At 62.8% G+C, this 27,672-nt stretch overlaps 1 protein-coding gene across 3 annotated transcripts; it reads left to right on the top strand.

The window, feature by feature from the left end:
• Positions 1-763: 763 nt before the first annotated feature.
• On the top strand, positions 764-26,801 carry PLXNB1 (plexin B1). Of its 3 annotated transcripts, none has more exons than XM_075547283.1 (38): positions 764-908; positions 5,105-5,157; positions 5,674-6,774; positions 7,560-7,742; positions 8,198-8,326; positions 8,438-8,538; positions 8,817-8,949; positions 9,184-9,340; positions 9,565-9,673; positions 9,760-9,868; positions 10,271-10,951; positions 11,152-11,274; positions 11,477-11,599; positions 11,878-11,971; positions 12,059-12,231; positions 12,401-12,552; positions 13,914-14,019; positions 14,207-14,343; positions 14,522-14,698; positions 14,947-15,118; positions 15,295-15,537; positions 16,333-16,509; positions 16,594-16,742; positions 17,127-17,227; positions 17,339-17,556; positions 17,685-17,863; positions 18,032-18,098; positions 18,276-18,422; positions 20,301-20,469; positions 20,723-20,826; positions 20,901-20,985; positions 21,288-21,460; positions 21,599-21,759; positions 21,864-22,011; positions 23,490-23,554; positions 23,659-23,734; positions 25,425-25,499; positions 26,170-26,801. In XM_075547283.1, exons 3-38 carry the CDS (start codon positions 5,680-5,682, stop codon positions 26,272-26,274), a joined length of 6,396 nt encoding a protein of 2,131 aa, XP_075403398.1. In that variant the 5' UTR covers positions 764-908; positions 5,105-5,157; positions 5,674-5,679; the 3' UTR covers positions 26,275-26,801. The 3 variants fall into 3 exon arrangements, with proteins under 3 accessions (XP_075403398.1, XP_075403399.1, XP_075403400.1); XM_075547284.1 differs by lacking the exon at positions 764-908 and adding an exon at positions 1,451-1,694; XM_075547285.1 differs by lacking the exon at positions 764-908 and adding an exon at positions 1,918-2,130.
• Positions 26,802-27,672: the final 871 nt, after the last annotated feature.

Below are 27,672 nucleotides of genomic sequence, written 5' to 3'. Positions count from 1 at the left end.
CCAGCTGCTCCGAGGAAAAAGATGAGGGCAGTTCTACTCTGTCCTACAGGGTCACTGAGAGTCAGAATCCACCTGATGACAACAAGGGTTGTTGTTTGTTTGGTTTTTGGTATAGAGTTAGGGAGGGAGAATTTGGAACACCCAGACCCAGGTACATGAGATGAAAGGAGGTTCCCTGAGAGGGAGTGAGAGGGTAACAGAGGGCACCTGTGGCCTTATCTCATTGGGTAGTAGCCAGTGTGAATGACTGGATTCTACTGGGTAAAGTCATGCTCTAACTTGTGTGGGTGATGGATTGTGTCTACCAGGAGACTGACTGACCCACTGTCTCTGGGCCAAAGTTCTAGAGAAGTACTAACAGAGTGGGCCAAGGACTGGCTCCCGCTTGCAGCAAGCATGACAGGATGTATGTAAAGGGCCCTGCAGATGGCACGACTGGGTCTTGAAGAGAGAGCCTTCTACCCAGCTTTCCCTCCAGCGAGGGCCCAGGTATTTGACAAGGAGGGACTCTAGACTTGCCCAAGACTCCTCAGCTGGGGGGTGGAGGTGGTGCTCAGGGCTACCTTTGGGGAGAGGACCCAGTAAAAGCCAAGGAAATGCTCCCTTGCTGGAGCACCTCTGTGGCCCAGGTGCCCTCCCATAACAGCTTGGCTAGGTGTGGTGGTGGTGGTGTCACCCCCATTTAGCGGTGAGCAAATAAGCTTGGGGGTCAGGTTACGATGGCGCAAACCCAGGCCCAACCCCAAAGCCCGGGCTCTTCCCGCAGAGTCAGAGGTGGGGGCCGGAAGGAGGGGTTAGCTGCTGGGGAGTCTTGGGAGTACGGGTAGTGGGCAAGCCTAGGTGCGGTAGGGAGAATCAAGGTACCTGGAAGTTGAGATCCAGGAAGTTGGGAGGACGACAAGAGCCAGGTACTGGAAGAAAAAGAGGGCGCTTGGGGCGCTGGGCAGGGTCGGGTGATGGCTGGCGAACACGCCCGGCAGGTGAGGGGCCCGGGTCTGATCTGAGGGCGGGCGGGAAGAGGCTAAGGCCGCAGTTTACCACCAGTCACCTGGCGGGTTGGAGAGCGAGCCACCTTCGCCCGTGATCACGCCATTCCCAAGCCGGGAGGGCTCCCAATTCTAGTTCAAACGCTGCTGCCCCCGGTGAGGCCCCGAAGTGGCGGGCCGGGCCCCCAGCATTTCAGGCTGCACTCCGTAATCCCCCTTCCCTCCGCGATCCCCGTTGCCATGGTCACCACCGCCACGCAGCAACTACCCCCCCTACCTCGGCCCCCGCCAGAGTGGGTTGCGCCCCCCGCCCCCAGGAAATGCGGAACCCGCGGGATTGGAATGCGGGGTCCCGGGCGGCTCAGGGCCGCGCGCGCCCGGCTGCTTCCGGCCTTGTCCGGGCGGTGGGGGTGGGGTGGGGTGCGGGGGTAGGGCGGCCCGGCGGTCGCGGTGGGGGGGAAGGAGCGGAGCCGGCCCGGCCGACGCGGCTTTGTCTCCTTTGTTCCCGGCGGTGGCAGCGCCGCGGCGGGAGGGGCGGGCAGCGGGCGCAGTTTTCCGCCCCTCGGTCTCCGGGTAACAGCTGCGGCTCCGCGGGACCCACCTCCGGGGCGGGGGGGCGCCCCGCGGCTGCCGCGCGCAGATCCCGGGAGCCCCGAGCGGCCGGCGCCTCCTGGGCGCGCGCGTCCCGCGGGCGGGTCTGGCCGGGCGGTGAGTGCGGGCCCCGGGCCGGGCGGCCGACGCCGGGGTGGGGGACAGGCGCAAGGCTGCGGTCCCCGCCTGGCCGTCCGGGGGAGCGGTGGGCGGTTCGGTCCCGAGAGTTGGGACCACACTTCTTCGCGCGGAGGGAAACTCTTGGCGACTCCGCCCGGAACGCGATTGGGAGACGGAGGAGGTGGAGCTGCTCCTCCGCGCCCCCTCCTCGCCGCCGCGCGGGGACCGGACAGCCCCTTGCCCGTCGTCCCCCCCCCCAGGACCCCTCGTGGCGCCCCTGCCTCGCGGCCCGGGGCTCGGGGAAGAGCCGAGGGGGCGAGCGAGGTTTCGCTGGTAGTAACCGCGCTCGCTCGGCGGGGCTGACAAAGGCGGACCGCGCTCCTCCGCCGCGCGCCCGCAGAGGGGACCCCCTCTCGGTGCCCTGACGCAGACGGTGGGTGATGGATGAGCGCGGCTTGGGTCCAAGCGGGCGCGTCCTGAGCTGCGGTGGATCTCGCCGCCCCGCCGCGCGCGCGTGCGCGCGCGCGCGTGTGTGTGTGTGTGTGTGTGTGTGTGTGTGTGTGTGTACCGTTGCACTGCGAAGGAGTAACTCACCGCTTTGGCGGATCCAGGGAGTGGAGGCGGAGGGTTGAGAGCAAAAGCCAGTTTCCCCCTAATTCTGGAGACATGGGCTGAAGTATATAGCCCTTTTGTAGACGCAGCCTGGTTAGACCCTTGGGGGCAGAAGTGGGGGTGAGGACAGTCTCAGGAGGGTCTGGGAGGCGCTTGCTCTAAAGTTAAGCAGCTTCAGACCCGCGCTGAAGAACGAGGTCGAGAGAAAGGTGGAGTTTGACTTTGGCTGTGAGCCTGGGCTGTGCCGAGACCTGGGGAGTGGGCAGAGATCCTGGCCAAGTAAAGGAAGGGCGGGAAGTGGGTCTCCTCTCCGACTGCTGTGACCGGCTCCCTAGGGAAAAAAATGAGATTGATGCCTTGCCTTTGGAGAGGGCAGGTGGGCTAGGGAGGGATAGAGGCCCTGCAGCTACCCAACCAACAGGGCTTTCCCTGCTGTGAAGCCAGAGTTCTTTCAACCGCAGGGAACTCCAGCTCTGTCTACAGAGCCACACGGCCCTGCCTTCAGGGGGCATCACGTCCAGAGTGGGAGAGAGAGCGAAGTCCAGAGAAACGTGGCCTGGGAGTGCCAGGCAGACACCACTGCACTTATCGCTGTCAGAGAAGCCTTGCCTTCCTGTTCCCAAGCCGGCACTCTGAGGCTGTCCGGTGCAGGGGTTAATCGGTGAAGAGGGAGTGGTCATCCCACGCAGTGGGAACAGCCAGTGCAAAGGCACAGAGGAGTGAGAGGCCTGGGCTTCAGGCACGAAGAGCATGTGTGGAGGAACATGGGGCATGGGCGGGCTGCCAGGGGGCGGCTAGACATGACCTTTATCTCAGGCTCTCCCAGGCGGATGCCCCCAACACCCTTGCTCAGAGAGGGAGGGCTCATGAGGTGGTGCGGGGCAGTGGGGCTAGACTGCAGGGACCATGGGCTCCTCTGACCGGTGGCACAGTGCCCAAGACAGGAGAAAATGCCACTGCCTGCCTCCCTCCTCCTCCAGCACCCACTCCCACCTGTGGAATGTGGAGAAGGAAGGGTGAATATGGAGAAGGAAGGGTGAGCTGCCCTGGGCTAGGCGCAGCCTCACAGAAGGAACAGTGCTTGAAGAAACCTCTGGAGTGGAGCCCGAGAGGGCCAGCCCCCAACCTGCCCAGGGACTGCTCTGGCCCCATCCCATCCTCTTCCTGGGCCCAGTGGTGATTGTACTTTTGGGTAGTGAAGTGGCTGCTGCTCCTTGTGCTCCCGAGGACCCAGGCGTCTCTGAACAAATATCTGTTAGTCCGTAGGCAGGAGAAACGGCTGACCTAACTGCAGGGGCCCTCTGCCCTGGGCATGCCCCTGACATCCAGTGGCCCCAGGGGAGCCAGTGGGAGTAGTGGAGTGTCTCCGTTGGCCTGTGCCCATCCTTGGGCGGGCCCTGTTCCCCATCTTCCTGGAGGGAGAAACGTCTGTTCTCCCCTCATCCCTTGGAAACAGGGCGGGGGGCTCCTGGGCAGCCTGGCCTTGCCACAGCCCTGGGCTTCTCGACGCGTTTGGACTCTCCTGCCACCCCGGTTCCACCCCCCCTTGGGTGGCAAACAGAGACAGCCTTGTTCCTGTTCCCATAGAGCTGCCCTGTTCTCTGCACACTAAAAATGGAAACCCCCAAGCTATTTTGGGAGCAGTGCCCAGTCGGGCTGTGGCCACGGCCCCCCTGCTCCATCGGATGGTGGCCCTGGCTCCCCCGTTCCCACTGGGCTGCTGAAACCTCCTCTAGAGCTCGGCCCTGCCCCTTGGCAGCCTCAGGAGCGCCCTGCCATGGCCTCAGCTGGGATGCATTGACCTGGGTGGCAGCCTGGCAGCTGGGGGTGGCTGGGCACAGCAGGTGAGGAGGGGGCCCTCTCGTGGCCTGGGCTGCGTGGCCTGTGGCAGCACTCCACGGGACCTTGGGGCCTGCAAAGGAGGGCGTGTGAGGAGGACAGGCGCCTGGGTCCTTGAGGTCCTGAGGAGGTAGGCAGGACCAGGCACAGTGGCTTCCTCCAGGACGCCCTCTCCGCCCCTCCCCTCTACTTACCACGTGCCCAGGACCCTGGCTCCGCTCTGGCCTGCAGGAGAGAGACCAGACAGAGCTGGTCTGGCTTGCACAACCCAACCTAGGGGGCAGGGGGTTTGAACCAGGGAGATGTGATGGAGCTTCATGTGATGTGTGCTTCTGCAGAGGGGAGGTGCCCCTTTGCAGCTGTGTCAGTGTGAGCAACGTGACTGGGCAGCGTGCATGTGAGGCTGCGTTTCTCCAGGTGTGTGTGTGATTGGTGAGCAGATGGTATCTGCACACAGCCATGTGTGTGCGCGCGTGCGGGCGCGCGAGCGCACTCTATGGGAGTGTGTGCGTGCACCCTGGCCCGTGAGTGCTGAGTATGTGTGCATAGACATCCATGCTGGTGGTTTGGGCTGGGCCCGCCGGCCATGGGCCTGTGTGGCCCGGGAAACTGGTGCCTTGGTGGGTGGAGAGTGCTGAAAAGAAGGGGCCTTGTGGGAGGGCGCTGTGCTGGGGACCTGAGGGGGCCCTGCCACCCACCCCGGCTGCCCTTTCCCAGGCCCCTCGGGTGCCTGGTTCTGCTGCCCTCTCCTTCCCCCTCCCCATGTGGGCTCTGGAGGAGGCGTCCCATGTGGAATGTGTTTGGTGGCTGACGGCCAGGCTGGGCCCAGCTCCACCAGCAGGCTGGGCTGGGCAGCAGGGAGGGGGCATCTTTGAGCTGCCTCCACAGAGGGGCTCAAGGCTCCTGCCTGCCTGTGACCCAGCCCCGGTGTCATGCTCTGCTTCCTCCCTGGCTAGGTGACTCCCACGCAGGTCATGCCGTTGTCTCCTGACCCAGCCGGCCCTGCCAGGTGAGCCTGACCTCACACCTACCTAGAGCCTGACTCCCACGTAGGCTGGGGAGGCTTTCTAAAGTGGGGACGGGCCTGCGGGCCCCCACCCAACCAGCCAGCTGTAGCCTCCCTCTCCTCACTGTGGTTGTTACCCTAAACGCCCTGGCCAGCCCTGCCATGCTGCAGGTGCTTCATGGGGCCATGTCCTCCCCTTTTCCTGACAGGAAGTCAACCTTGGGGGGTAGGCCATTCCTTCCCAGCATCCTGCTCAGCGGCCTCCTTCCAGTTCTGGCCTTTGGGGATGGGATGTTTCCCAAGTCTCTGCCCCCTTAGCCCCTCTCCCTCTGACAACCCAGGGCTGTCAAGGAGAAGGCAGGGAGTAGCATTGGTGTTTGCAAGCAAGACTTGTGTTTCTGGCTCCTGTCGCACTGCCCTGGGGGAGGGGGCCTGGAAGCTCCGTGGGTGCTCCCAGGGCCCACAGCCCTGCCCTTCACCGGCGGCCAGATACACTCTGGTGGTCTCTCTCCCTGCCAGGTGACCATGACGATACTCGGCCCAGCTCTTCTCCACGTGCTCTGGGCCGGGTGGGCCCTCACCCTCCAGCCCCCATCCCCAGCTGCCTTCACCCCCAATAACACGCAACTGCAGCACTTGACTCGGGACCCCGCCTCAGGCACCCTCTACCTCGGGGCCACCAACTTCCTGTTCCAGCTCAGCCCAAGCCTGCAGCTGGAGGCTGCGGTACCCACTGGCCCTGTGCTGGACAGCAGGGACTGCCTGCCTCCCGTCATGCCCGACGAGTGCCCACAGGCCCAGCCTACCAACAACCCGAACCAACTGCTCTTGGTGAGCCCAGGGGCCCTGGTGGTGTGCGGGAGCGTGCACCAGGGTGTCTGTGAGCAGCGGCGCCTGGGGCAGCTGGGGCAGCTGCTGCTGCGCCTGGAGCGGCCAGGGGACACCCAGTACGTAGCCGCTAACGACCCCGCGGTGAGCACAGTAGGGCTGGTGGCCCAGGGCCTAGCTGGGGACCCCCTCCTGTTTGTGGGGCGCGGATACACCAGCAGGGGCGTGGGGGGTGGCATCCCACCCATCACGACCCGGGCCCTGTGGCCCCTGGACCCCCAGGCTGCCTTCTCCTACGAGGAGACGGCCAAGCTATCCGTGGGCCGCCTGTCGGAGTACAGCCACCACTTCGTGAGCGCCTTTGTGCGCGGCACCAGCGCCTACTTCCTGTTCCTGCGGCGGGACCTGCAGGCCCAGTCCCGAGCCTTCCGGGCCTACGTGTCCCGCATGTGCCTCCGAGACCAGCACTACTACTCTTACGTGGAGCTGCCCCTGGCTTGCCAGGGCGACCGCTACGGGCTGCTGCAGGCTGCGGCCGTGGCCATGTCCGGGAAGGTGCTCTTCGCGGCCTTTGCTTCTGCTGCGCCGCCCGCGGCAGGTCGGCCCCCATCGGCGGCCCCAGGGCCCTCTGGAGCCTCTGCCCTCTGCGCCTTCCCCATGGATGAGGTGGACCGGCTCGCCAACCGCACTCGAGATGCCTGCTACAGCCGAGAGGGCTACTCCGAAGACGGGGCCCGTGAGGTGGCTTACATCGAGTACGACGTCAACTCTAACTGTGCTCAGCTGCCCGTGGTGAGTTCTGGCGCTGCCCTGCTCTCTTGCCCACGGAGGCCACTGGCCAGAGCCTCGAGCAGCTGCCCTGGGGGTCTGAAGGGAAGCTGGTGGGGCCGAGTGCCCAGGTCAGCAGATGTTAAGTGCGTCCCCTGTGCCCGAGTGGCGGAGGAGCTACCTTCTTATCCTGAGCGCGGCAGAGAGCAGCCCGTCTCTGATGGGGTTGGGTCAGGTAGTGGAGAAGGGAGTGTCTGCAGAGGTGAACTGAGAGAGTGTTTGGGGTTCAAGGTATGGGGCAGAGAGAGGCCTTGAAGGTGGAGTGGAGTGGGACCCACTTCAGGTTCTCACACGAGAATGGAATGTGAGGTTGAGACTTGCTGGGCTGCTGTCTTGGGATGGATGGAGAAGGGGGTTAGATGCGGGCAGGAGGCAGAAGCCAGTAAGGAATGGACGGGATCCAGGTGGGTAGGCTTGAAGGTGAGTGTCAGCTGCAGGAGAAGACTGAGCTGATAAACTGGACGGAGCCGGTCCCAGGCCAGGGATGTGAGAAAGGGGCAACAGAGAGAGGCAGAGATGCAAAGGAGAAGAAATTGGCTGGAACTGCCCAAGGCAGCTGGGATACATCCTGGGAGCCAGGTTGAGGCTGTGCTGTGGCTGTGGCTGTGGCTGTGGCTGAGGCTGAGGCTGGGACTGTCTCTGGCTGTGAGTGGTGGTGTCCAGGGGCAGCGTTATCAAGGAGGAGGAGCAGAGAGTCCAGGGGCAGCGGGGAGGTTGGCCTGGGGGGTCCTAAGAGGTGCTGCCTGCAGGACACCCTGGATGCCTACCCCTGTGGCTCAGACCATACACCCAGCCCCATGGCCAGCCGGGTCCCACTGGAAGCCACACCGGTGCTGGAGTGGCCAGGAGTCCAGCTAACTGCCGTAGCGGTCACCATGGAGGATGGACACACCATTGCTTTCCTGGGTGACAGTCAAGGGCAGCTGCACAGGGTGAGTCCTCAGCAAACTCTGCCCTCCCATCACCCCGCCCCCAGTGTCTCCAGGGAGGAGTAGGGCAGTGGGCTACTGGGAACCTACTCTGACCGTTAGGGCTGAGGTGTGTGACCCGTGACGTTTCCCACTGCTGCCCCAGCAGGACTTGTGCTCCTCTTACAAGCACTGGGTGACCTATCTGACACCCCCTCCCAAAGCTGGTTGGGGTGACCTGTGACACTTCCCTCTTCCACCTCAGGCAGGCCCAGGATATTTGACCTGCCCTCCCAGGGCGAGGACATGTTTACCCGTGACTTGTCCTCTGGGGCGGGCTGAGCAGTGTATGGCCAGGAGGACACTCTCCTGCCCATTGCTTCGCTGGGTGTGTGTGGGGCGAGCGGGCCTGGATCCAAGTCCTGTGGCCATAGACCATCATGGACTTGCGTCTCAGACCCTGTGGTCTCTAACCTCAGGTTTACCTGGGCCCGGGCAGCGATGGCCACCCCTACTCCACACAGATCATCCAACAGGGGTCTGCGGTGAGGCGAGACCTGACCTTTGATGGCGCATCTGAGCACCTGTACGTCATGACGCAGAGCACAGTGAGTGCCAGGCTGTGGCTGTGGGTGGGGGCCCTGGGGCAGGGCCAGGCTGTCCCATGTAGGGGTGCTGCTGGTGTTTGGATCGGTGGTCTCAGGTCCTCTTTGTCACAGCTGCTCAAAGTTCCAGTGGCCTCCTGTGCCCAGCACCTGGACTGCGCTTCTTGCCTGGCTCAGAGGGACCCATACTGTGGGTGGTGTGTGCTCCTTGGCAGGTCAGTGTCCCACCAGCCCCTGGCCCCTGATCCTGGCCCCCTCCTAGCCTTATACCCTCAGGGCTCTTGCCTAGCTGCCAGGCCTACAGCTCAGAATCCTGGGCCCTTGACTCTCAGCCTCCCCATCCTCTACCCTGGGCACTAGTACCTGCTAGGGCAGACACAAGGGCCTGGAGTCCCGGCCTGAGCACCCCCACATCGGCCCTTGGTGCTCCTGTGAACTCCCAGCAGCCCTTGGGAGGGAGACCTTGGGGTGGACGCTGCTCCCTCTCTCTCAGGTGCTGTCGCCGTTCTGAATGCTCAAGAGACCACGGCCCAGAGCAGTGGCTGTGGAGTTTCCAGCCTGAGCGTGGGTGCCTGCGGGTGACGACCCTGAGTCCTGCCAACATTAGCCGCCAGGAGAGGAAGGAGGTGAGGGGGCGGGGCCCCAGGGGGGAGGGCCAGTACCATCACATGCACAAGTCACCTGCGTGGGGACAGTAGTTTCTCCTGTCCGAAACCTGGGTGCAGAGGTGTTTGGGAAAGTGGGGAGGCGGGGGTTGAGGAGGGGTGGGGAGTGCTGGTCGCTGCAGGGTCTGCTGAGCTCCCCCCCCCCCCCCGGCCCATGCCTGGCACCCAGCAGTGTGCCCTGTGCTCTCTTGTCAGGTCTTCCTGTCCGTGCCAGAACTGCCGCTTCTGCAGCCTGGCGAGTCCTATTCCTGCCACTTTGGGGAGCACCGGAGCCCAGCCCTGCTGACCGGCTCTGGGGTGACCTGCTCCTCCCCACCCCCTAGTGAGACTCCAGCACCGCCCAGAGGAGCCGGTGGGTGAGAGAAGGTGCCCGGGAGGCCCCCGCACCGTGTTCCTGCCCTGCTCCCAGGGGTGTGGTTGGGATGAGGTATGGCTCCAGGGGCTTAGCCTTCTCTGGAGTCCACACTGCTCCCAGTCCCCAGGCTGTGCCCCAGGGACTGTGTCCCCTAATCCTGGGCTCCCCTCTCCTCCCCATGGGGCCACGGGCCCCCTCCTCAGCCCCCGCCTCCCCTGCAGACCACGTCTCTGTGAGTGTGGAGCTGAGGTTCGGCCCCGTCCTGATCACTGAGGCGGCTCTCTCCTTCTACGACTGTGTGGCCGTCAGCGTGCTCCGTCCCTCTGCGCAGTGAGTGCCCCGTCCCTCCGCCCCCACTTCCCCCACCCCTGGGCGGCCCTGTGGCCACCCGGCCCTCAGCCTCACTCTCCTCGCAGGTGCCAGGCCTGCGTGACCAGCCGCTGGGGGTGTCACTGGTGTGTCTGGCAGCACCTGTGCACGCACAAGGCCTCGTGTGATGCTGGGCCCATGGTGGTGAGCCAACAGGTGAGCGTGATGGTGGGGCCAGGTGCTGCAGGGGCTCGGGGTGCCCAGCACATGGGTTTCTCTGCCACTCCGGGGGCTGTGGACCTGCCTTCCCAGCCGACCGAGCCCAGCTCTGCCCGGACACCCGGGCTGCCGTGTGCGAGACACACTCACTGGCCAGGGCTGCCCACGGGGCTGCCCGGATGGGAGATAACGCTGGCCACAGAGGCAGAGAGGTCCAGGCCTTGGGCTCTACCTCAGTGCAGATGCCGCCCCCCCTAGAGCCCCCTGTCCCCCAACCTCCGGAGGATTAATGGGCTGTTTTTGTTTCTCTTTCCCTCTTAACACATCCTTTGCCTGCCTGCTGCCTGCTCCTGTGCCTGCCGCCGAGGCCCCTTCTGTCTCTCTCCGCCTCCCCTTCAGAGCCCGCTTCTCTCTGCAGCCCCTCCCACGGGCCACGAGCCTGTCCCCTTCCCACCCAGAACCACCGTCACCCCAGCTCCCGAGGCCCTTCCCGGGGAGCCCGGGGCCCCTTCGCTGGCCACCACCTCTGAGACCCTGTCTACAGACAGGCCTTCCTCGCTCAGCCCCGGGGGGCCGCATGCAAAGCCTGGCCCCTCCATTGCCCCCACCTCCCCAGAGCCACTTCTCCAGGAGGAGTCCTCCCCTCCAGATTCCCCCAGCAGATCTTTGACGGCTGCGCCCCCCTCCACTGTCTTTGGACTGGGGGCCACACCTGAGGACCTCCTGGCGCCCCCGCATCCACTGCCCTCAGACGCAACAGTGTTGCCCGCGGCCCCTGCAGACCCCGCCACTGAGACGCCCCCCTCTGCCATACCCCCAGAGCGGCCCCTTGGCACTGCTCCCGCCACCACTTTCCCAGGGGCCGCGGGCTCCGCGAGGCCTGCTCTGGACTGGCTAACTCGAGAAGTCGGCGAGCTACCCGAGGCGGACGAGTGGACGGGGGGTGACACGCCCACCTTCTCCACTTCCACCCTCCTCTCAGGTGATGGAGACTCGGCCGAGCATGAGGGCCCTCCCGCCCCCCTCATCCTCCTGTCCAGCCTCGACTACCAGTACGACACCCCCGGGCTCTGGGAGCCGGTGAGGCCAAGCCCAGGAAGGAGGCCTCCGGGGAGGGTTGCAGCCCCTCGCTGGCCCTGCGGTTCTGGGTCGGTGGCACCGAGGGCAGGGCGTGGGGTGGGGTCTACTGCTGTGTGCCGGCCTCACCCCGGGACTTGGCCTGCAGAGGGGCGGGCGCTGTAGTGGGGTGTCCATGAACCGCGCTGCTCTTGGGCCTGCAGGAAGAGGTGGGCTGGGGGGCCAGCGCCTGCCCCTGTGTGGACAGTGTCCAGGGATCCACGCTGTTGCCGGTCCTTGTGGAGCACCAGGTGCGCCTGCTCGGCAGGAACCTGCGTCTCTTCCAGGTCAGTCTGTCCTGCTGGGGGCCTCCCCGGCACCTCACACACTGGACCAGCCCCTCCCAGGGTGTCCTTGGGGGGAAGCAGTCATGGTGTTGGGTCTCAGTGCAGTGCTGCTGGGAGGTGGTGGGGGGCAGGGGGACTGGACTGGAGGACCATGGGGGGTGGGGCTGCTAGCTTCCCTATCAGCGGTGCCCTCTGTCCCCAGGATAGCCCTGGGGAGGTCGAGTGTGTGATGGAGCTGGAGGGCCAAGAGCTGGTGGTTGCAGGCCTGGTGGAGTGTGAGCCGCCCCCCGAGACTCGGTGCCACATCACGTGCCAGCGGTGCCAGGTACACCCCAGGATGGCATGGTGGGCCGGGTAAGGGGCGCTGGCCATGGGCTGGTTGCCCACTTCACCTGATGGCACCATGCCTGTCCCAGGTGACTTCTAACTTCCAGACTGCTCCCTCCACCTGTGACCTGAGCCCCCATGGTGGGGGTCCCCGTACATCTGCTTTGCTCTCTGACCCTGTTCCCCTCCCAGCGAGTCATTCCAGTCCCCTCTATGAGCACCCCGGCGTCCCCTAGACCCTAAAGGCTGCCCTTCTTCACTGCCCTCTCTCTCCAGCTCAGCTACCAGGCTCTCCAGCCAGAGCTCCACGTTGGACTGTTTTTGCGCTGGGCCGGCCGCCTGCGTGTGGATAGCGCCGATGGGCTGCACGGTGAGCCCCCCGGGGCCGCGGGGCCGGCAGAGGTGGCGGCAGGGCCCACCCAAACCTGCCTCTGACCCTTGTCTCTGCTACCCCCAGTGGTGCTCTATGACTGCTCCGTGGGACACGGGGACTGCAGCCGCTGCCAAACCGCCACTCCCCAGTACGGCTGCGTGTGGTGCGAGGGGGAGCACGCCCACTGCGTGGCCCAGGAGGCCTGTGGCAAGGCCGGGGCTGTGGCCACCCAGTGTCCCGCGCCCCTCATCCACTCGGTGTGTGGAAGCACAGGCCTCTCCCCCCACGTGGCTGCTTTCTGGGGAAGGGTGGGGTGCTGTGGGCGCCAAAGGCCTGAGGCTGGGGGCTGGGTCCGCCTGTCGAGGCAGCCGGGGTTTGGGGTGGTCAACGGCCAGATGGCAGTGAGCAGCCCCTGTCCTGGAGCAGGTGGAGCCACTGACGGGGCCCGTGGACGGGGGCACCCGCGTCACCATCAGGGGCTCCAACCTCGGCCAGCACGTGCGGGATGTACAGGACACGGTCAGAGTGGCCGGAGTGCCTTGTGCAGTGGACACCCAGGAGTATGAGGTTTCCAGCAGGTAAGTGGGCAGGGCACACCCTGTCACCTGCCTCTCTCTGCTGGGTTTTGATGAGAGAATGCCTGGGGCTTGTGATTGAAGCCCCCCTATCGGGCTCCTGTAGAGATTGGCAGGTTCCTGACCTGGGTAGCTGCTGTGTGTGTGTGTGTGTGTGTGTGTGTGTGTGTGTGTGTACACGCACGCACGTGCTGACAGAGGCTTCTATGTGTATGTGGGGGGTTGGGGTGGGAGTCACTCCTGGACTGGCCAGTGGCAGGGCTACTGCCCAGAGCTGACAGATGGCACTGCCTCCTGGCCCAGTGGGTGCTCAAACCTGGCCTTCACAGCTACCCTCAACACAGCTATGCTGACAGGTTCTCAGCTGTCCAGCCAGTTGTGCTCAGGGGTTGGGTTTCCCATCGGCCCTGCCCTAAGTTAAGTGCCACAGGAGTGTGGGCATGTGACTCACCTACTTAGTGTCACTCTTCCACGTCCGTCCAGGCCCAGGGACCTGGCTGGGTACCTCCCTGGGGCTCAAAGCCGGTCCCAAGCCAGGCTGAGTCACAGTTACCTGGAGCCCTTGACCACCGCCAGCTCCACTGGAAGCTGGGTCCAGTCGGCCTTCAAATCTCCCTTTATGGCAAGCAGCCGCTGTGCTGCAGCCTGTAGCTCCACCCCCGGGCCCGCCCCCATGTGTTTTGACCCAGCATGCTGCATCCCTGAGTTGCTAATGATTCCAGAAGCGCCAGCTGCTAGTGAAGTGCGTTACAAAGTGGTGAAAGGATCTTGAGGCTGAAGCTTTCCCTGGGAAGTTCACATATCACTCACCTGGTTCCTCTAGTGGGGGTGGGGGTGGTGTGTGTGTGTGTGTGTGTGTGTGTGTGTGTGTGTGTGTTTTGGGGGCCGAGCCCCAGGCTGAATGTTGGGAAGGCACTCATCCCAGCTCATCTTTCCCCTTGTGCTTGTCATCTGGTCGGACGAGGTCTTGGGTCTCTCCTTCCCTTGGGGAAATAACACTTAGCCTGTCCGGCGGGTGCCCCACTGGTAATGGTGATGGTGCGGCCGGCCAGGCCCACTCAGATCAGCCGAGCTCCTCGATCCCACAGCCAGCCGGAGGAGGCGGTTGCGGCGGCGGCTTTGTAAAGCCTTCTTTGCTTCTTTGTAAAGCCTTCTTTGCCTCGGTGGTCACACCTGGGTGACTGAAATCACAAATACCTATTTTCAGATCGGAGAGCCTTTCCTCCAGAGCTGTCCATCTTGTGAACAAACAAGGAGAGGGAGACCAACTGCCCAACTTTCTGGGACTGGGAGCGGGCAGCCAGGACAGTTTGGGGGCCCTTGGGTATAGCCTGAGGCCCCCACAGCCTGCCTTTTCTCTGTAGCCTCGTGTGCACCACCGGGCGGAGCCCAGAGGAAGTGTCAGGCCCTGTGATGGTGGAAGTTCTGGGAAGAGGACACGGCGTCTCTGAGCGTGACTTTGCCTATCAGGTGCCTGGCTGCCGAGCTGTCCACTGCTGTGGAGGGGCCACCCCGTCTGGTGGCGCCTCTTGCCCAGTCCCATTTTGCTCACCTTCATAGACTGCCTCCTCGCCCCCCACTACCCCAGGACCCTCTCTTCTGCCTTGGGATCCCCTGCTTCCTGGTTTGTGGGCTGACATCTTTTCCATCCCCACAGGACCCAGAGGTGTACTCCATCTTCCCCGTCCGTGGCCCCAAAGCTGGGGGCACCCACCTCACCCTGCAGGGCTCAAAGCTTCTGACCGGGCGCCCGCAGGACATCCAAGTGGTAGTTGGAGACCGGCCATGTCACCTGTGAGAACTGTCACTCTTGTAGAAAGCCCTGCACCCCAGGGGCGGTGGGTCCAGGCAGAAAGGGGAGAGAGTCAGGAGGGCTCTATCATGCAGCTAGTAGCCAGGCCCCGCCAGGAGCCCGGGGGTCCTGGGTGGATACTGGATCCCATGTTCCCCTTCCCGGACCCCGCCTCCCCAGGCTGTCTGAGCAGCAGTCTGAGCAGCTGCGCTGTGAGACCAGCCCCCATGCTGTGCCGACCGAGCTCCCCGTGGCTGTGTGGTTCGGGACTGCTGAGCGGACACTGGGGCACAGCCACTTCCAATATACACCAGACCCCAACATCACCTCTGCCAGCCCCACCAGGAGCTTCTTCAGGTGCGTGGTGCATGGCAGGGTGTGGCGGGGACGGTGGCTTTGCTTGGACGGGTGTGTGTTAGGGCTTTGCTTGGAAGGGTGTGTGTGTGTGTGTGTGTATGTGTGTGTGTGTGTGTCAGGAACCCCCACACTGCTGCTGGGGAGGAAGGGCACAATGTGGCTGGCAGCTGGGGTCGGGGCCGAGTCAGCCAGGCTGGGCCACAGAAGCTCTGCATTACTCGGCCGTGACCTGTGGCCCTGTGTTTCAGTGGTGGGCGAGAGATTCGGGTCCGTGGCCAGAACCTGGATGTGGTACAGACCCCGAGGGTCCGAGTGACGCTGAACCCCAGAGCTCAGCAGCCTGACCAGGGACTTGGTCGGAGACGCCGCGTGATCCCGGAGCCAGCTTGCCCCCCTGGAGCCTCCTGTGCTAGTCAACACGTAGGACACCCCGGGCATCCCAGCTCACGCCGGGCTAGTTGTCACCTATCCTCTGCCCCGCCCCATGCCCTGTGGATAAACCACGGGCACCAAAGGAGGCCCCCCACCTTGGCTTGGCTCCCTTGCCTCCTGCTGACGCCCTCCGCTAACCACCTGTATTCCCTCCTCCACCCCAGTTTGAGGAGCCGTGCCGCGTGAACTCCTCCCAGCTCATCACGTGCCGCACACCTGCCCTCCCGGGCCTCCCCGAGAGCGCCCAGGTCCAGGTGGAATTTGTCCTCGACAACCTGGTCTTTGACTTTGCGTCACTGAACCCCATACCCTTCTCCTATGAGGCGGACCCCACCCTGTATCCCCTCAGCCCAGAGGACCCCTCTGCACCCTTCCGGCATAAGCCTGGGAGTGTGTTCTCTGTGGAGGTATGGCTTCTACTCAGATGTGCTGAGCCCCACCCTCTCTGCTTTGCTGGATTGACTGTGCTGGTGTGTGTGCCTATGTGTGTGTGTACATGCTTATGTGTATTGTGTGCGTGTGGTGGGGGCATGGGATGGGTAAAGCAAGGGCCCTTGACTGGATGTGATGCCTTATTTTCCCTGTGACTATCTGGTAAGGGTTGGAGGGAGTTGGTCACCCCAGGTAGTGGCCTGCGTCTCGACACGTGTGGGCAGCCGTGTGACATGTGCAATTGGTAACGCAACTGCTACCCACTAGCAGCAGGACCCGTGTTCTGACAGCTGCACTAGGGGGACCATCAGGCAACAAATAAGGGTGCTGTGGGTCACACTGCAAGGGCAATTGTTCCAGAACAGGGTCTCCAGAGAAGTCAGACCCCTGGGAGGACAGGGGAGCGTCATGGGAGGGGCACGAGGACTACTTGTGATTGTCGACCCCACGTCGGGGGTTACCCCTGCTCCTGGTGAGGTGACCAAGACCACCCTCCCTCATGCCAGGGGCAGGATCTGTAGGGCCACCTGCTCCTCTTGGGCTGGTCAGCCACGTGCCATGTTCAAGGACAGGGGTTCTCAGCCTTCCTGATGCTACCACCCTTTCATACAGTACATGTTGTGGTGACCCAACCATAAAATTATTTTCGTTGCTACTTCATAACTGTCATTTTGCTACTGTTATGAATCGGGTGACCCTTGTGAAGGGGTCATTTGACCCCCACTCCCCCAAAAGGGTCGCGACCCACAAGTTGAGAACCATTGTTCTAGGGGGAGAATCTGGACCTTGCCATGTTTAAGGAGGAGGTGGTGGCCATGATTGGAGACGGCCCCTGTGTGGTGAAGACGCTGACCCGGCACCACCTGTACTGCGAGCCCCCGGCGGAGCAGCCCCTGCCTCGCCACCAAGCCGCCGGCGAAGTCTCCGATGCCCTGCCGGAGTTCACGGTTGGTGGGCAGCCCGCGGGCTCTGCTGGGCGGCAGGCACTTGCCCGGCCCACACTCACGGTTGACCGCCCGCCCGCCGCGCAGGTGCAGATGGGGAACCTGCGCTTCTCCCTGGGCCGCGTGCAATACGACGGCGAGAGCCCCGCGACCTTCCCGGTGGCAGCCCAGGTGGGCCTGGGGGTGGGCACCTCTCTGCTGGCTCTGGGTGTCCTCATCATCGTCCTCATGTACAGGTGGGTGCAGCTCAAGGTGGCAGAGTGGGCAGGGCAGTGGCAGGTGTGTGGCCGTGAAGGGGCAGCCCGCACCAGGGGGCCAACAGACTGGTTCAAAGGCCAGAGACTAGATGGGTCAAGCAGCGAGGGGCGGGGGAAGGAGAGGGGTGGCGCGTCTCGCTGTCGCAGGGCAAACGCATATCGGCCTGGACAGGCCGTGCGCCTGATGGGGCCTGGTTGTAGTTTGCTGACAACCCTCCTCCTCGGGCGACTGTGCTGGCCGAAGTCCCGGGCATGGGTCTGCGCGACAGGCTGCTTTGCCTCCGGCTGGGCAGGGCTCGGGTAGGGCATGGCCCGGCCACCCAGCAAGGGCTCTGCCTCCCCGGCCTTCCCCTCGCCGAGCAGGAGGAAGAGCAAGCAGGCGCTGAGGGACTACAAGAAGGTGCAGATCCAGCTGGAGAACCTGGAGAGCAGCGTGCGGGACCGCTGCAAGAAGGAGTTCACAGGTGAGGCCCCGGCTGGCCGGCAGCCCTTGTGCGCGTGCGCGCCAGCGTGCGCATGGGTGAGCGAGCGCGGAGCTTGCTTCTTGCCCTTGCTTCACCTCTTCTGCCCCGCAGACCTCATGACCGAGATGACTGATCTCACCAGCGACCTCCTGGGCAGCGGCATCCCCTTCCTCGACTACAAGCTGTACGCCGAGCGGGTCTTCTTCCCCGGGCACCGGGAGTCGCCCTTGCACCGCGACCTAGGGGTGCCTGAGAGCAGGCGGCCCACCGTGGAGCAGGGGCTGGGGCAGCTCTCCAACCTGCTCAACAGCAAGCTCTTCCTCACCAAGGTACCCCGCCCTCCCGGCCCCAACGGAACCCCTGCCTGGGCCCTACCGGTACTCCCCCCCTACCCCCCTTTCTTTCCCACCGGCTCTTACGCCGTCTCCCCCTCCACCCCCCACTTCTCCGGGCCCAGTTCATTCACACGCTGGAGAGCCAGCGTACCTTCTCAGCGAGGGACCGGGCCTACGTGGCGTCCCTGCTAACGGTGGCGCTGCACGGGAAGCTGGAGTACTTCACTGACATCCTCCGCACCCTGCTCAATGACCTGGTGGCCCAGTACGTCGCCAAGAACCCCAAGCTGATGCTGCGCAGGTCTGGGGGCTATGTGGCTGTGGGGGGCTGTGGGGTGTGTGTGCCAGGCCCGGGCAGGCTGTGGCAGTTGGGAGCTGGGAGCTGAATCTGGGGGCTCAGAGGGTGTTGAGGCCTGCAGACCAGGGTGTGCCCCAGCCCCTCGTGACCTCCCCTTTCTTGCCATCCCAGGACTGAGACCGTGGTGGAGAAGCTGCTCACCAACTGGATGTCCATCTGTCTCTACACCTTCGTGAGGGTGAGGGGGGTGGGGTGGGGTGGGCACCCCTATGCCCTAGGGAGGGCCTCCGCCACCCTCCTCCCCCCTCCCCAGTCACCTTAGTTAGCCTCTGCAGCCTGGATCCTGCCCTGTTTCCTGCACACCTGTGTCCTCTCACCATCCTGGCGGACCCCTTACCACTTATCACCCCCTCAGGATTCCGTGGGGGAGCCTCTGTACATGCTATTCCGAGGAATTAAGCACCAAGTGGACAAGGGGCCGGTGGACAGCGTGACTGGCAAAGCCAAGTACACCCTGAATGATAACCGCCTGCTCCGAGAGGATGTGGAGTACCGCCCCCTGGTGAGGGTCTGAGCGCATGCACATATGTGCACACACGCACAGACACGTGTGCTGGGCTGGTGGTCACGGCTGAGGGCCCTGAGCATCAGGATGTGCGGTCAGGGTAGCAGTCCTCAGTGGAGGTCACCCTCTGGGTTTGGTGTGAGAGGAAGGAGGTCAAGGTCCATTGCTGGGCCCAGAGGCTCGGGGGACAGGGATGGGACACCTGTCTGGCCCGCTCCTGTTGGGTGCAGTTTGCTGGATGACCTAGCATGGTCAGACCTGGGCCTTGGTTCGTCCTGTTCCATTTAATCTTCGCAGGAGCCCCACAAGGGGTTCCCCGTCGAAGGTGATACTAACAGACAAACACACCGAGGTTTGTAGAGCTTTCTAGTTGAATGCACTTAGTTAATAAGCAGACAAGGTCTGAACGCCGGTTTCTCTGGGCCGCCAGGCTGCATTCTCTGCGTGCAGTGTCCCTGAACTCATGGGTGGACAGGCAAGGCATCGGTAGACCTTGGGGAAGGCTCTGTCCCCTGGGAAGGTCCTGGTTTGTTTGTTTTTTTAGCTTTCATAGAATTCTTCACTTTTTTTCCTTTTTGAAATAATTTTATTGAGGGCTCAAGTAGAAGGCAAATGTTTTGAGAATGATGATGGCAATAAATGTACATATATGCTTGACACAATGTATGTATGGATTGTGATAAGAATTGTATGAGCCCCTGGTGATTTAAAAAAATCATTTTATTGGGGGCTTGTACAACTCTTATCACAATCCATACAACCATTGTGTCAAGCACATCTGTACACTTGCTGCCATCATCATTCCTGAAACATTCTCCTTCCACTTGAGCTCCTGGTATCAGTTCCTCATTTTCCCCTTCCCTCCCCACACCCCCTCCTTCACGAGCCCTTGATAATTGATAAATTGTTACTATCTTGTCATGCCCTACACTGTCTGACGTCTCTCTTCACCCACTTTTCTGTTGTCCCTTCCCCAGGGAGGGGGTTCTATGTAGATAGATCCTTGTGATCAGTTTCCCCTTTCTCCTCTGCTTTCCCTTCCCTTCCTGGTATTGCTACTTTCATTATTGGTCCTGAGGGGTTTATCTGTCCCCTGGGAAGGCCCTGGATTTTGACCGCCCTAGAAAGAGCCCAGGAGGTGGCATGCTGCCTGGGGAAGAGGGAAGGGCCGCATGGTCCGGGCCAGCTTCTAGTTTCTGGGGATAAAGCCAGCCTGGCCCGTGGGCCCCCGAGACCAGCTTTTAGACTAGCTTAGCAGGACTTGAGGGCCGGGCCTTGTGGCTGTAGCATCAGCGTGTGGTCAGCCTTGGGACAGAGTGAGGCTGGCCACAGCCAGGGTCTGCTGGGGAGGAGGCCGGCCTGCCTGGACCAGTCCAAGTGTCTGCTCTGTCGGGGGCCACGTCACCATCTCGGAATCTGGCCAGGGGAGTGCCTTGTTTATCACTGTGGGGGTTCACGTCACTTTTCCCTGGGGTTGCTTCTCCTTGGTTACACATGGCAAGTTCCTGCAGGAAAACCCCTGCAGTCGGCCTCCGTCTCTTCCCCTGTCGGAGTCTGGGTGGGAAGGGTGGAGTCCTTGCTGCTTAGGCACGTTCTTCAGCAAGACCGACTGGGGGCAGATGCCTGGGAAGCTGGGGGGGGGGGGGAGTGGTGTGTGTGTGTGTGTGTAGACGTGGGCTAGGGAGGTGTGAGGAACTGGGTCCCAGAGCACAGGGGGCTGCCCGCCCCTGGGTGGAGAGGCAGTGAATGGCCCTGGGAGGCTGGGGCTGGATGGGAGGTGGCGTCCCCTCTGTGGATCGTGCCTACCCTCAGCCCTGTGTCCTCATCATCCTGAGTGTGACCAGACCCCTGATGGCTCCTGTGTGTCCCGTGCAGACCTTGAATGCCCTGTTGGCCGTGGGGCCTGGGGCAGGAGAGGCCCCGGGCATGCCTGTGAAGGTCCTGGACTGTGACACCATTGCCCAGGCCAAGGAGAAGATGCTGGAGCAACTCTATAAAGGGGTGCCTCTCGCCCAGCGCCCGGACCCCCGCACCCTGGATGTGGGTGAGGCTGTGGGGGCGCCGGCCAGGAGAGCAGCCCTGCTGTGGGGGTGGGACTGGCTTGCTCAAGACACCTCTGTAGGTGACGGATGAGCTCTCAACTGGGGAAGTACCCCAGACGTTGGCCTTGTTGGTGGGGGTGGGGACGTTGGTGGGGGGCTGCCACCGATAGAGGGCCGGTGTCCTCCTAGAGGAGACAGTCTGGCTGTGGGCAGGAAGTTTGGAAGCCTGGGCCAAGGCTCATGTTGTCTTTACAGAGTGGCGGTCCGGGGTGGCGGGCCACCTCATTCTCTCCGACGAGGACGTCACGTCCGAGGTCCAGGGTCTGTGGCGGCGCCTGAACACCCTGCAGCACTATAAGGTGAGACACGGGTGGGGGCCTGGTGGGGGCTGGCAGAGGGAGCAGGCAGAGGCGTCATCGGCTGTGCCCAGCAGGTCCCGGATGGAGCAACTGTGGCCTTGGTGCCCTGCCTCACCAAACACGTTCTCCGAGAAAACCAGGATTACGTCCCCGGAGAGAGTGAGTACCCTGCCCCCATCGCCATCCTCCTGCTTTGCGCAACCCGCCCTCCCCCGCATGTCCCCCTCCTGGCCGGGAAGCAGCTTGTCTGCCATGCTGGGGGAGCGGGCTCAGGTGTCACGCTGCGCCTCACTCTCCGCTGGCTAAGTTCTCCTCGGTCAGCGGTGACATTCTCGAGAGTTTGTCTCCAATAAACAACCTCCGCTGTTGGAATGGGGCCAGGGGTATTAGGGCATTCAGCTTGGTGGGTCCCCAAGGGCCCCAGGGAGGTGGCATCTGGTGAGGGTGGGCTTCCTGTGCAGGGACCCCGATGTTGGAGGATGTCGACGAGGGAGGCATCCGGCCCTGGCACCTGGTGAAGCCAAGTGAGGAGCCCGAGCCCCCCAGACCTCGAAGGGGCAGCCTGCGAGGCGGGGACCGCGAGCGAGCCAAGGCCATCCCTGAGATCTACCTGACCCGCCTGCTGTCCATGAAGGTCAGGCTGGGGGCGGGGCTTGGCTCTCCCGTTGGCGGAGTGCCCCTTCCCCCCTCTCCCACCTGGCAGCTGGCAGAGGCGGGGCTGGTGCTGCAGAGTCCCCTCCTCAGGGCAGTGCTTCCGCTCCTCTCCCCGCAGGGCACCCTGCAGAAGTTTGTGGACGACCTGTTCCAGGCCATCCTCAGCACCAGCCGGCCTGTGCCCCTGGCCGTGAAGTACTTCTTTGACCTCTTGGACGAGCAGGCGCAGCAGCACGGCATCTCCGACCAGGACACCGTGCACATCTGGAAGACCAACAGGTGGGGTCGGGGTGGGGCCGGCGGGGCTGCAGAGCCCCGTGGGAGCCATCTCAGGCCCTCCCCCAGTCCTGCTCACTGGCCACCCCCCTTTCCCTCCCACACAGCCTGCCGCTGAGGTTCTGGATCAATATCATAAAAAACCCGCAGTTCGTGTTCGACGTGCAGACCTCAGACAACATGGACGCCGTGCTCCTGGTCATCGCGCAGACCTTCATGGACGCCTGCACCCTGGCCGATCACAAGCTGGGTCGGGTGAGCAGGCTCCAGCGGGGCATGGGGCCACAGGGCCGAGCATAGCCGCCCTGGCTGGGGTGGGGGGTTGGGCTCCCGGGGAGGTGGTGACGTCTTGCCCAGTTAAGATGTGGGCCGCATGTGTAGTGGGGGTGACCTGGGTCTGCAGTGCTGGGGGCTGGGGGTGTGAGGCTCACCCAGAGGCTGGAGTCTGAGCACACTGGTGGCCATGCCATGGGTGATGTAGAAGAGGCTGAGCCCCAAGAGGAGGTGGCATCAGTCTTTGGGCGAGCAGGGATGGGGGTGGGGACAGCAAGTAGGGGCAGGGTCACCAGGCAGGGGTTAGGACACCAGGCTGGTTGGATCCATCTACCATGCTGAAGTGTGGTCCCTGAGTGCTGAGGAAAGGAGGACTCGTTCCCCATCCTGGCGTCTGGCTTCTGAGGCTTGGGGCCATGAGCCTGAGCTGCCTGGGGGCACGCCAGGCTGTTTGCAGGGGTCGTGGCTCCGCAAGCCTAGGGTAGCTCTGGGCCGGTCTGATACCCTACCCCCCACCCCCCACCCCTGTAGCCAAAGCCAATGTCCTGGTGGCTGGGCCCCTGCTGGCCTGTGGCCTCTTCAGAGCCATGCCCTCTGGCTGCTGAGATGAAGCACCGAAGCAGGAGGGTTAAGTTCTATGCTGTAGCACAGCCTCTGGGAACCACTTCTGTTCCACATGCACTGAGCACTCCATGATGAGCCGAGAGTCCCAGGGCCACCGCTGGGCCGCCTCTGGGGGAGGGCAGGGTGCTGAACAGTGGCTGGGTGTTCGCCCGGCCTCTGCGCCTTGGCAGAACAGCAGAGGGCTCTGGAGAGGGTGCCCTGTAGAGAGAGCGGGTGATACAGCGCAGCCCAGCCCTGCTGCTGCCACCCCTGAGACCTCACATCCCGTTGAGGAGGGAGCCGTGCGTCTAGAGAAGCGGAGATGGCCGCCTAGGGCCACGGGGATGGGGGGTGGGGGCTGGGGCGGGACCAGGGATTGAACCCAGGTCTGTGGGAGAAGCCGCACGGGGGTGTCTGGGAGACCTGCCTCCATTCCAGCCCAGTTGCTTGGGAGGGAGGGGATCTGGGGTAATTGCTGCATTGTCTGGATCGCAGTTTCCTCATTTTTAAAAGGATTACATGAGATTAAGCAGTGAGGCACCTGGATCTGGAGCAGCAGTGTTAGGGCTCCCCACAGCCTGCCTTGCACCCTCCCTGCCCTGCGGGCACTTCCCACAGCCCACCCTGCATGGGAGGCACAGGGAGATGAGCACTGGCCTGGGGTTCACTGCGAGCAGCTCATAGTTCCTCCCCAGAACCTGTCCCCGGAAGGAGTGGAGAGAGCAGCGAGGACCTGGCAGAAGGAAACAGGGGCTAGGGTGACCAGCTGTCCCCATGCACTGGGACCAGGGGCCATTCTACAGTCTTCACACAGAAAAGTGTTGGGAAACCAAGGGGCCTCTTGCTCTTGTTTCCAGGACTCACCCATCAACAAGCTGCTCTATGCCCGAGACATTCCCCGGTACAAACAGATGGTGGAAAGGTACTGGCATCCCGGGGTGGGGCTTCGTGGGTGTGGCAGCTGCAGCCTAGGGGTAGGGCCGTGCTTACCTGGTCACTGAGTCCCCTGTGGTCTCTCTCTGCCAGGTACTATGCAGACATCAGACAGGCCATCCCGGCCAGTGACCAAGAGATGAACTCCATCCTGGCCGAGCTCTCCCGGGTAAGGCTCCCTCTGGCTTCCCATGGGAGGGCCCTATCCCTTTTGCATCACCTACTCTGCAGGGAGGCCCTTGGGCACTCAGAAGCCCTGTGAGCTGGCTGGGTAGAGAGAAATAACCACTGTGACATGCATACAATGACCCATCTGCCACCGTCAAGGAAGAAAGGCTCCAGGAATCTCAGCACAGAGCCCGCAGGGGCCCCTCCTGCATCCCTGCTTGGGGCATGGAGACAGAGAGCCGAGGTAGAGCAGAGCCAGGGATTCAGCCCAGGTCTGTGGGTCTTGGGGACCCATGCCTTCCTGTTGCCCGCCTCCCTCAGTGCCATATTCATGTCCCCAGCTCCTCCTAAAACACTGCTAGGCGAGACACACTGCCATCACACCAACTTCAGCTCAGAGCGACCCTATCAGATGGGGTAGACCTGCCCCTGTGAGTTTCTGAGACTGTACTGTTAGGGGAGTAGAAAGCCTTATCTTTCTCTCCGGGGAGAAGTTGATGGTTTGGAACCACTGACCTTGCCTCTGGCAGTCCACCACCTACCGCACTCCGCCACCAGGGCTCCTGCCTTCTGAAACAGTCCTACAATGTCAACTCAGGGAACACGATGAACCAGGCTTCTGAGTGACCATGGCAACCCAGTTGTGATGCTGCTGGCACTTAGGGTCCGAGGGTGCTGCTGCGTGTCCTTTGTGGGGTGCTCTGAGGACCTCACTGGGTCCCCACAAGAGCTCCACAAGCTAAAGTGGTACTAACTCCCACATCCAGTTGAGGGGGTCCGGGCTTGGCAGCATCCTGCCTGGATCCTGGGACATCATCGAGTTCGATGAGAGCAAGAGTGCGGTGGGTGGGGTGGGGTGGGTGGGGGGGCACGGCCCAAGTGTGGCATCTGGCCTGCTGGGCTCTGCACTGCTCTGAAGGCGGGCACGAGGCAGGGTCCCCGTGAATACTTTAGGCCCTGCTCTGCCCACCTCACTTTGCCCCCTCCATGCCCCCACTTCTCTGGGTGGGAGGCAAGCAGGTGGATTGGGGCTTCTCTATGTCTGGGCACCAGGAAATTGCAGACCGGAGGTCACTCCTGGCCGAGGCGCTGGTCTCTGTTCCCCGGCGCTGCTATAACGAGACATTGCAAGGCAGTGGCTTTCAAGAGCAGAAAGCTATTTCTTCACAACTGCAGGAAGCGAGCGGTCTCAATTCAGGGCACCGGCTAGGGTAGGGGCAGGGGCAGGCGCTCGGCCATCTCTGGGGAAAGATCTTTTGTCAGCGTCTGCGGACCCAGTGCTCTCTGTGGGAGCTGGGTTTCAGTTCCCTGCTGCCCGTTCTCTGCCTGGCAGCTCGCTGTCCTCCGGGTGGACAGGCTTGCTGCCCTGTGTCCAGTCTTCTCTTTCTGTACCGCCAGGTCATTAGGTTTCGCACAGACCCGACCTCATTAACAACAAAGGAACCCCAAATCCCCAAGGGTATTGTGTGGGGGCGGGCAAAGGGGTTAGGATTCATTCCAACAGTTCAGCCCACTGTGAGGGCCCTCGGCTTAGCACACACTGGCTGGACCCCTCGGTCCGCAGAGGGGTTTGCTTCCCACTGCAGGGTCTGTGCCTTCCGCCGCCCACTCCCCTGTGCCTCTCTGGGGTCCTGGCCCACCCCTGGTGGCTGGCAGGGCTTCTCACCCCTCTCATCTGGCCTCTTCTCTAGAACTTCTCTGGAGACCTGGGGGCGAGAGTGGCCCTGCATGAACTCTACAAATATATCAACAAATACTATGACCAGGTAGGCAGACCCTGGGCCTGGATTAGAGGGTTGAGGGAGACTGACCTCTGGTTCAGGGTGGGACACCTTGGGGTCAACCCCAGGCACAGATTAGGGAAGGCAGAGCCCCTTGGTGGTTTGGGGGTGCGTGTGTCCTTGGGACATGCTCCTGGTGTTGGCTGGTTCACACCTGCTCCCAGCTCCCGGCTCCTCAGCGGGCCCCTGGGTGTGGTGGCACTGATGGTGTGTGTGTGCATGATGTGAGTGTGAGTAGGGGGGTTGGGGACCACTGAGGAGCCTGTAGTGTGAGTGTGCTGGGTGGGACACAGCACTGCCACCTCTGTCTGTCCTGACTGGCAGTGCCCAGCCACTCCTGGGGCGCAGGGCACCCTGGGGTGTGTGCCCTCTGCCGGGTGGCGGCTCTCAGGCTAGCCTCAGAGCAGCAATGGGTAAGGCAGAACGGAGACAGGGAAGGAGGATTGTTGGCAGGCTTCTTGGCTTAGCCCGAGAATCCTCAGAACCTTCCGTGGCTTGGCCTGGCTGACCCCTTCCTTCTACCTGGAGAGGCCCTGAGCAGGGGGGGGGGCAGTGCAGTGCAGTGGAGCACAGGTGTTCTGGAAGTGCCTCAGGGCCTACTCTCACCCGGGGCGTCCAGAGAGCTCTCCCCAGCGGGCTGGTGTCTGTGTTTCAGATCATCACGGCCCTGGAGGAGGACGGTACTGCCCAGAAGATGCAGCTGGGCTACCGGCTGCAGCAGATCGCAGCTGCGGTGGAAAACAAGGTCACGGACCTATAGGACATGGGAGCCGTGGGGGGAGACACCACCTCCTTCTTAGATGCTGTAGTGAGTGACAAGCAGGTTTAGCGGAAAGGGGGCTCCCAGCCCCCCAGTTTCTCTGGCCTGGGCACCGTGGGACCCATTCTCACAGGCTTGGGGTCCAGAGGCTCAGGTGGTGGCACCCAGCCTGAACCCAGTGGCCCCATGGACGACTTCCTATGGGATGCCCAACTGCGGAGAGTCGAGGGCCAGAGAGTGGCCAGAAGGGGAGGCCATACTGCACCTGGACACTGGGCCTTACCCAGTGGGTTTCAGAGAGGATGAGGAGGGCCCCCCCTCTCAACCCCTGCTCCATCATCCTCGACCTGAGTTTAGCTGCCTCTGGCCTTGCTGCTGCTGCCGCCACCGTGGTCCTCGGCCCAAGATGGACACCTTCCTCCAGACCTCCTGCCGCACAGGCAGCCGGAGGTGAAGGGCATCAGCCGAAGGGGTCCTTGGGGAGAGGGCGGCCTCTGACCAGGTCTCCATTAAAGGATAACACGCTACTCGGAGTCGGCTCTGATGTGTGGAGGCCGCCCACTATCCCCCGCCTGGCAGGCCCTGCAGGGAGGTTAGCGGTGTCTGTACCTCAGTTAGGGCTTACGGATTTCAGGTACTTCCTTGGGCGGCAGGTCTGTGGCCTGAGAGCTCCTAAAGGCAGTAAAGAGCCCAGGGCAGCCACCTGAGGGTGGAGGTGGAGGGGCGTGGTCCGCTACCTCACAGGGGGCTTGCCTAATCATCACTTAGGAGTCCCTCCTGTCCTGCTTACATCCCACTTGTCTGGCTGGGCAGGATGACGTTGCTCTAGGAAGCTCCGAGCAGAGTGGGTCTCAGGGGCTGTTGTTCTCATTTTAAACTTTCTGTTGTGAATGAAGTGAAGGTGTGCAGAGCAGGTCTGGTTGAACTAACCTGTGGCTGGCCGCTCAGAGAACCTCGGCTTATCTGCTACCCTTATCTGCCGCCCTCCTCCTCTCCGAATGTCCTCCACCCTCTCCATCTCCACGTGCATGACCCTACTAACAGGGAGGGGAGTTCCGGCACAACACCCCCCCCCAAAAAAAAGGGTCCCAACAGCTTCTCTCCAGCCAGTAAACCTGGTCTTTTATAACTTGGGGACCCCCTTTCACAGTCCTGTTCCTGGGCTGCCACCACCCCTGCTCCCTGAGAGCTTCTTTTGATGGGACAACCACATGAGAGCATCTTGGGGTGGGAGAGCCTTCCAACTCAACTGCCTGCCTGGGGTGAGGTTTGAAGACATCATAGCTGTCGGGAGGCGAACTCCAAGCCGGCCTCCGCTGGGTCTCCGGGGCGGGAGGTTGACATCCCTGAGGTGTGTGGATTCCCCATCTCCGCCCTCATCACTGGCTTCCAGCCTCC

This window comes from Tenrec ecaudatus, chromosome 4 (assembly GCF_050624435.1).
Source record: "Tenrec ecaudatus isolate mTenEca1 chromosome 4, mTenEca1.hap1, whole genome shotgun sequence".
NCBI classification, from domain to species: Eukaryota; Metazoa; Chordata; class Mammalia; order Afrosoricida; family Tenrecidae; genus Tenrec; species Tenrec ecaudatus.
This window is presented reverse-complemented; position numbering and strand designations above follow the sequence as displayed.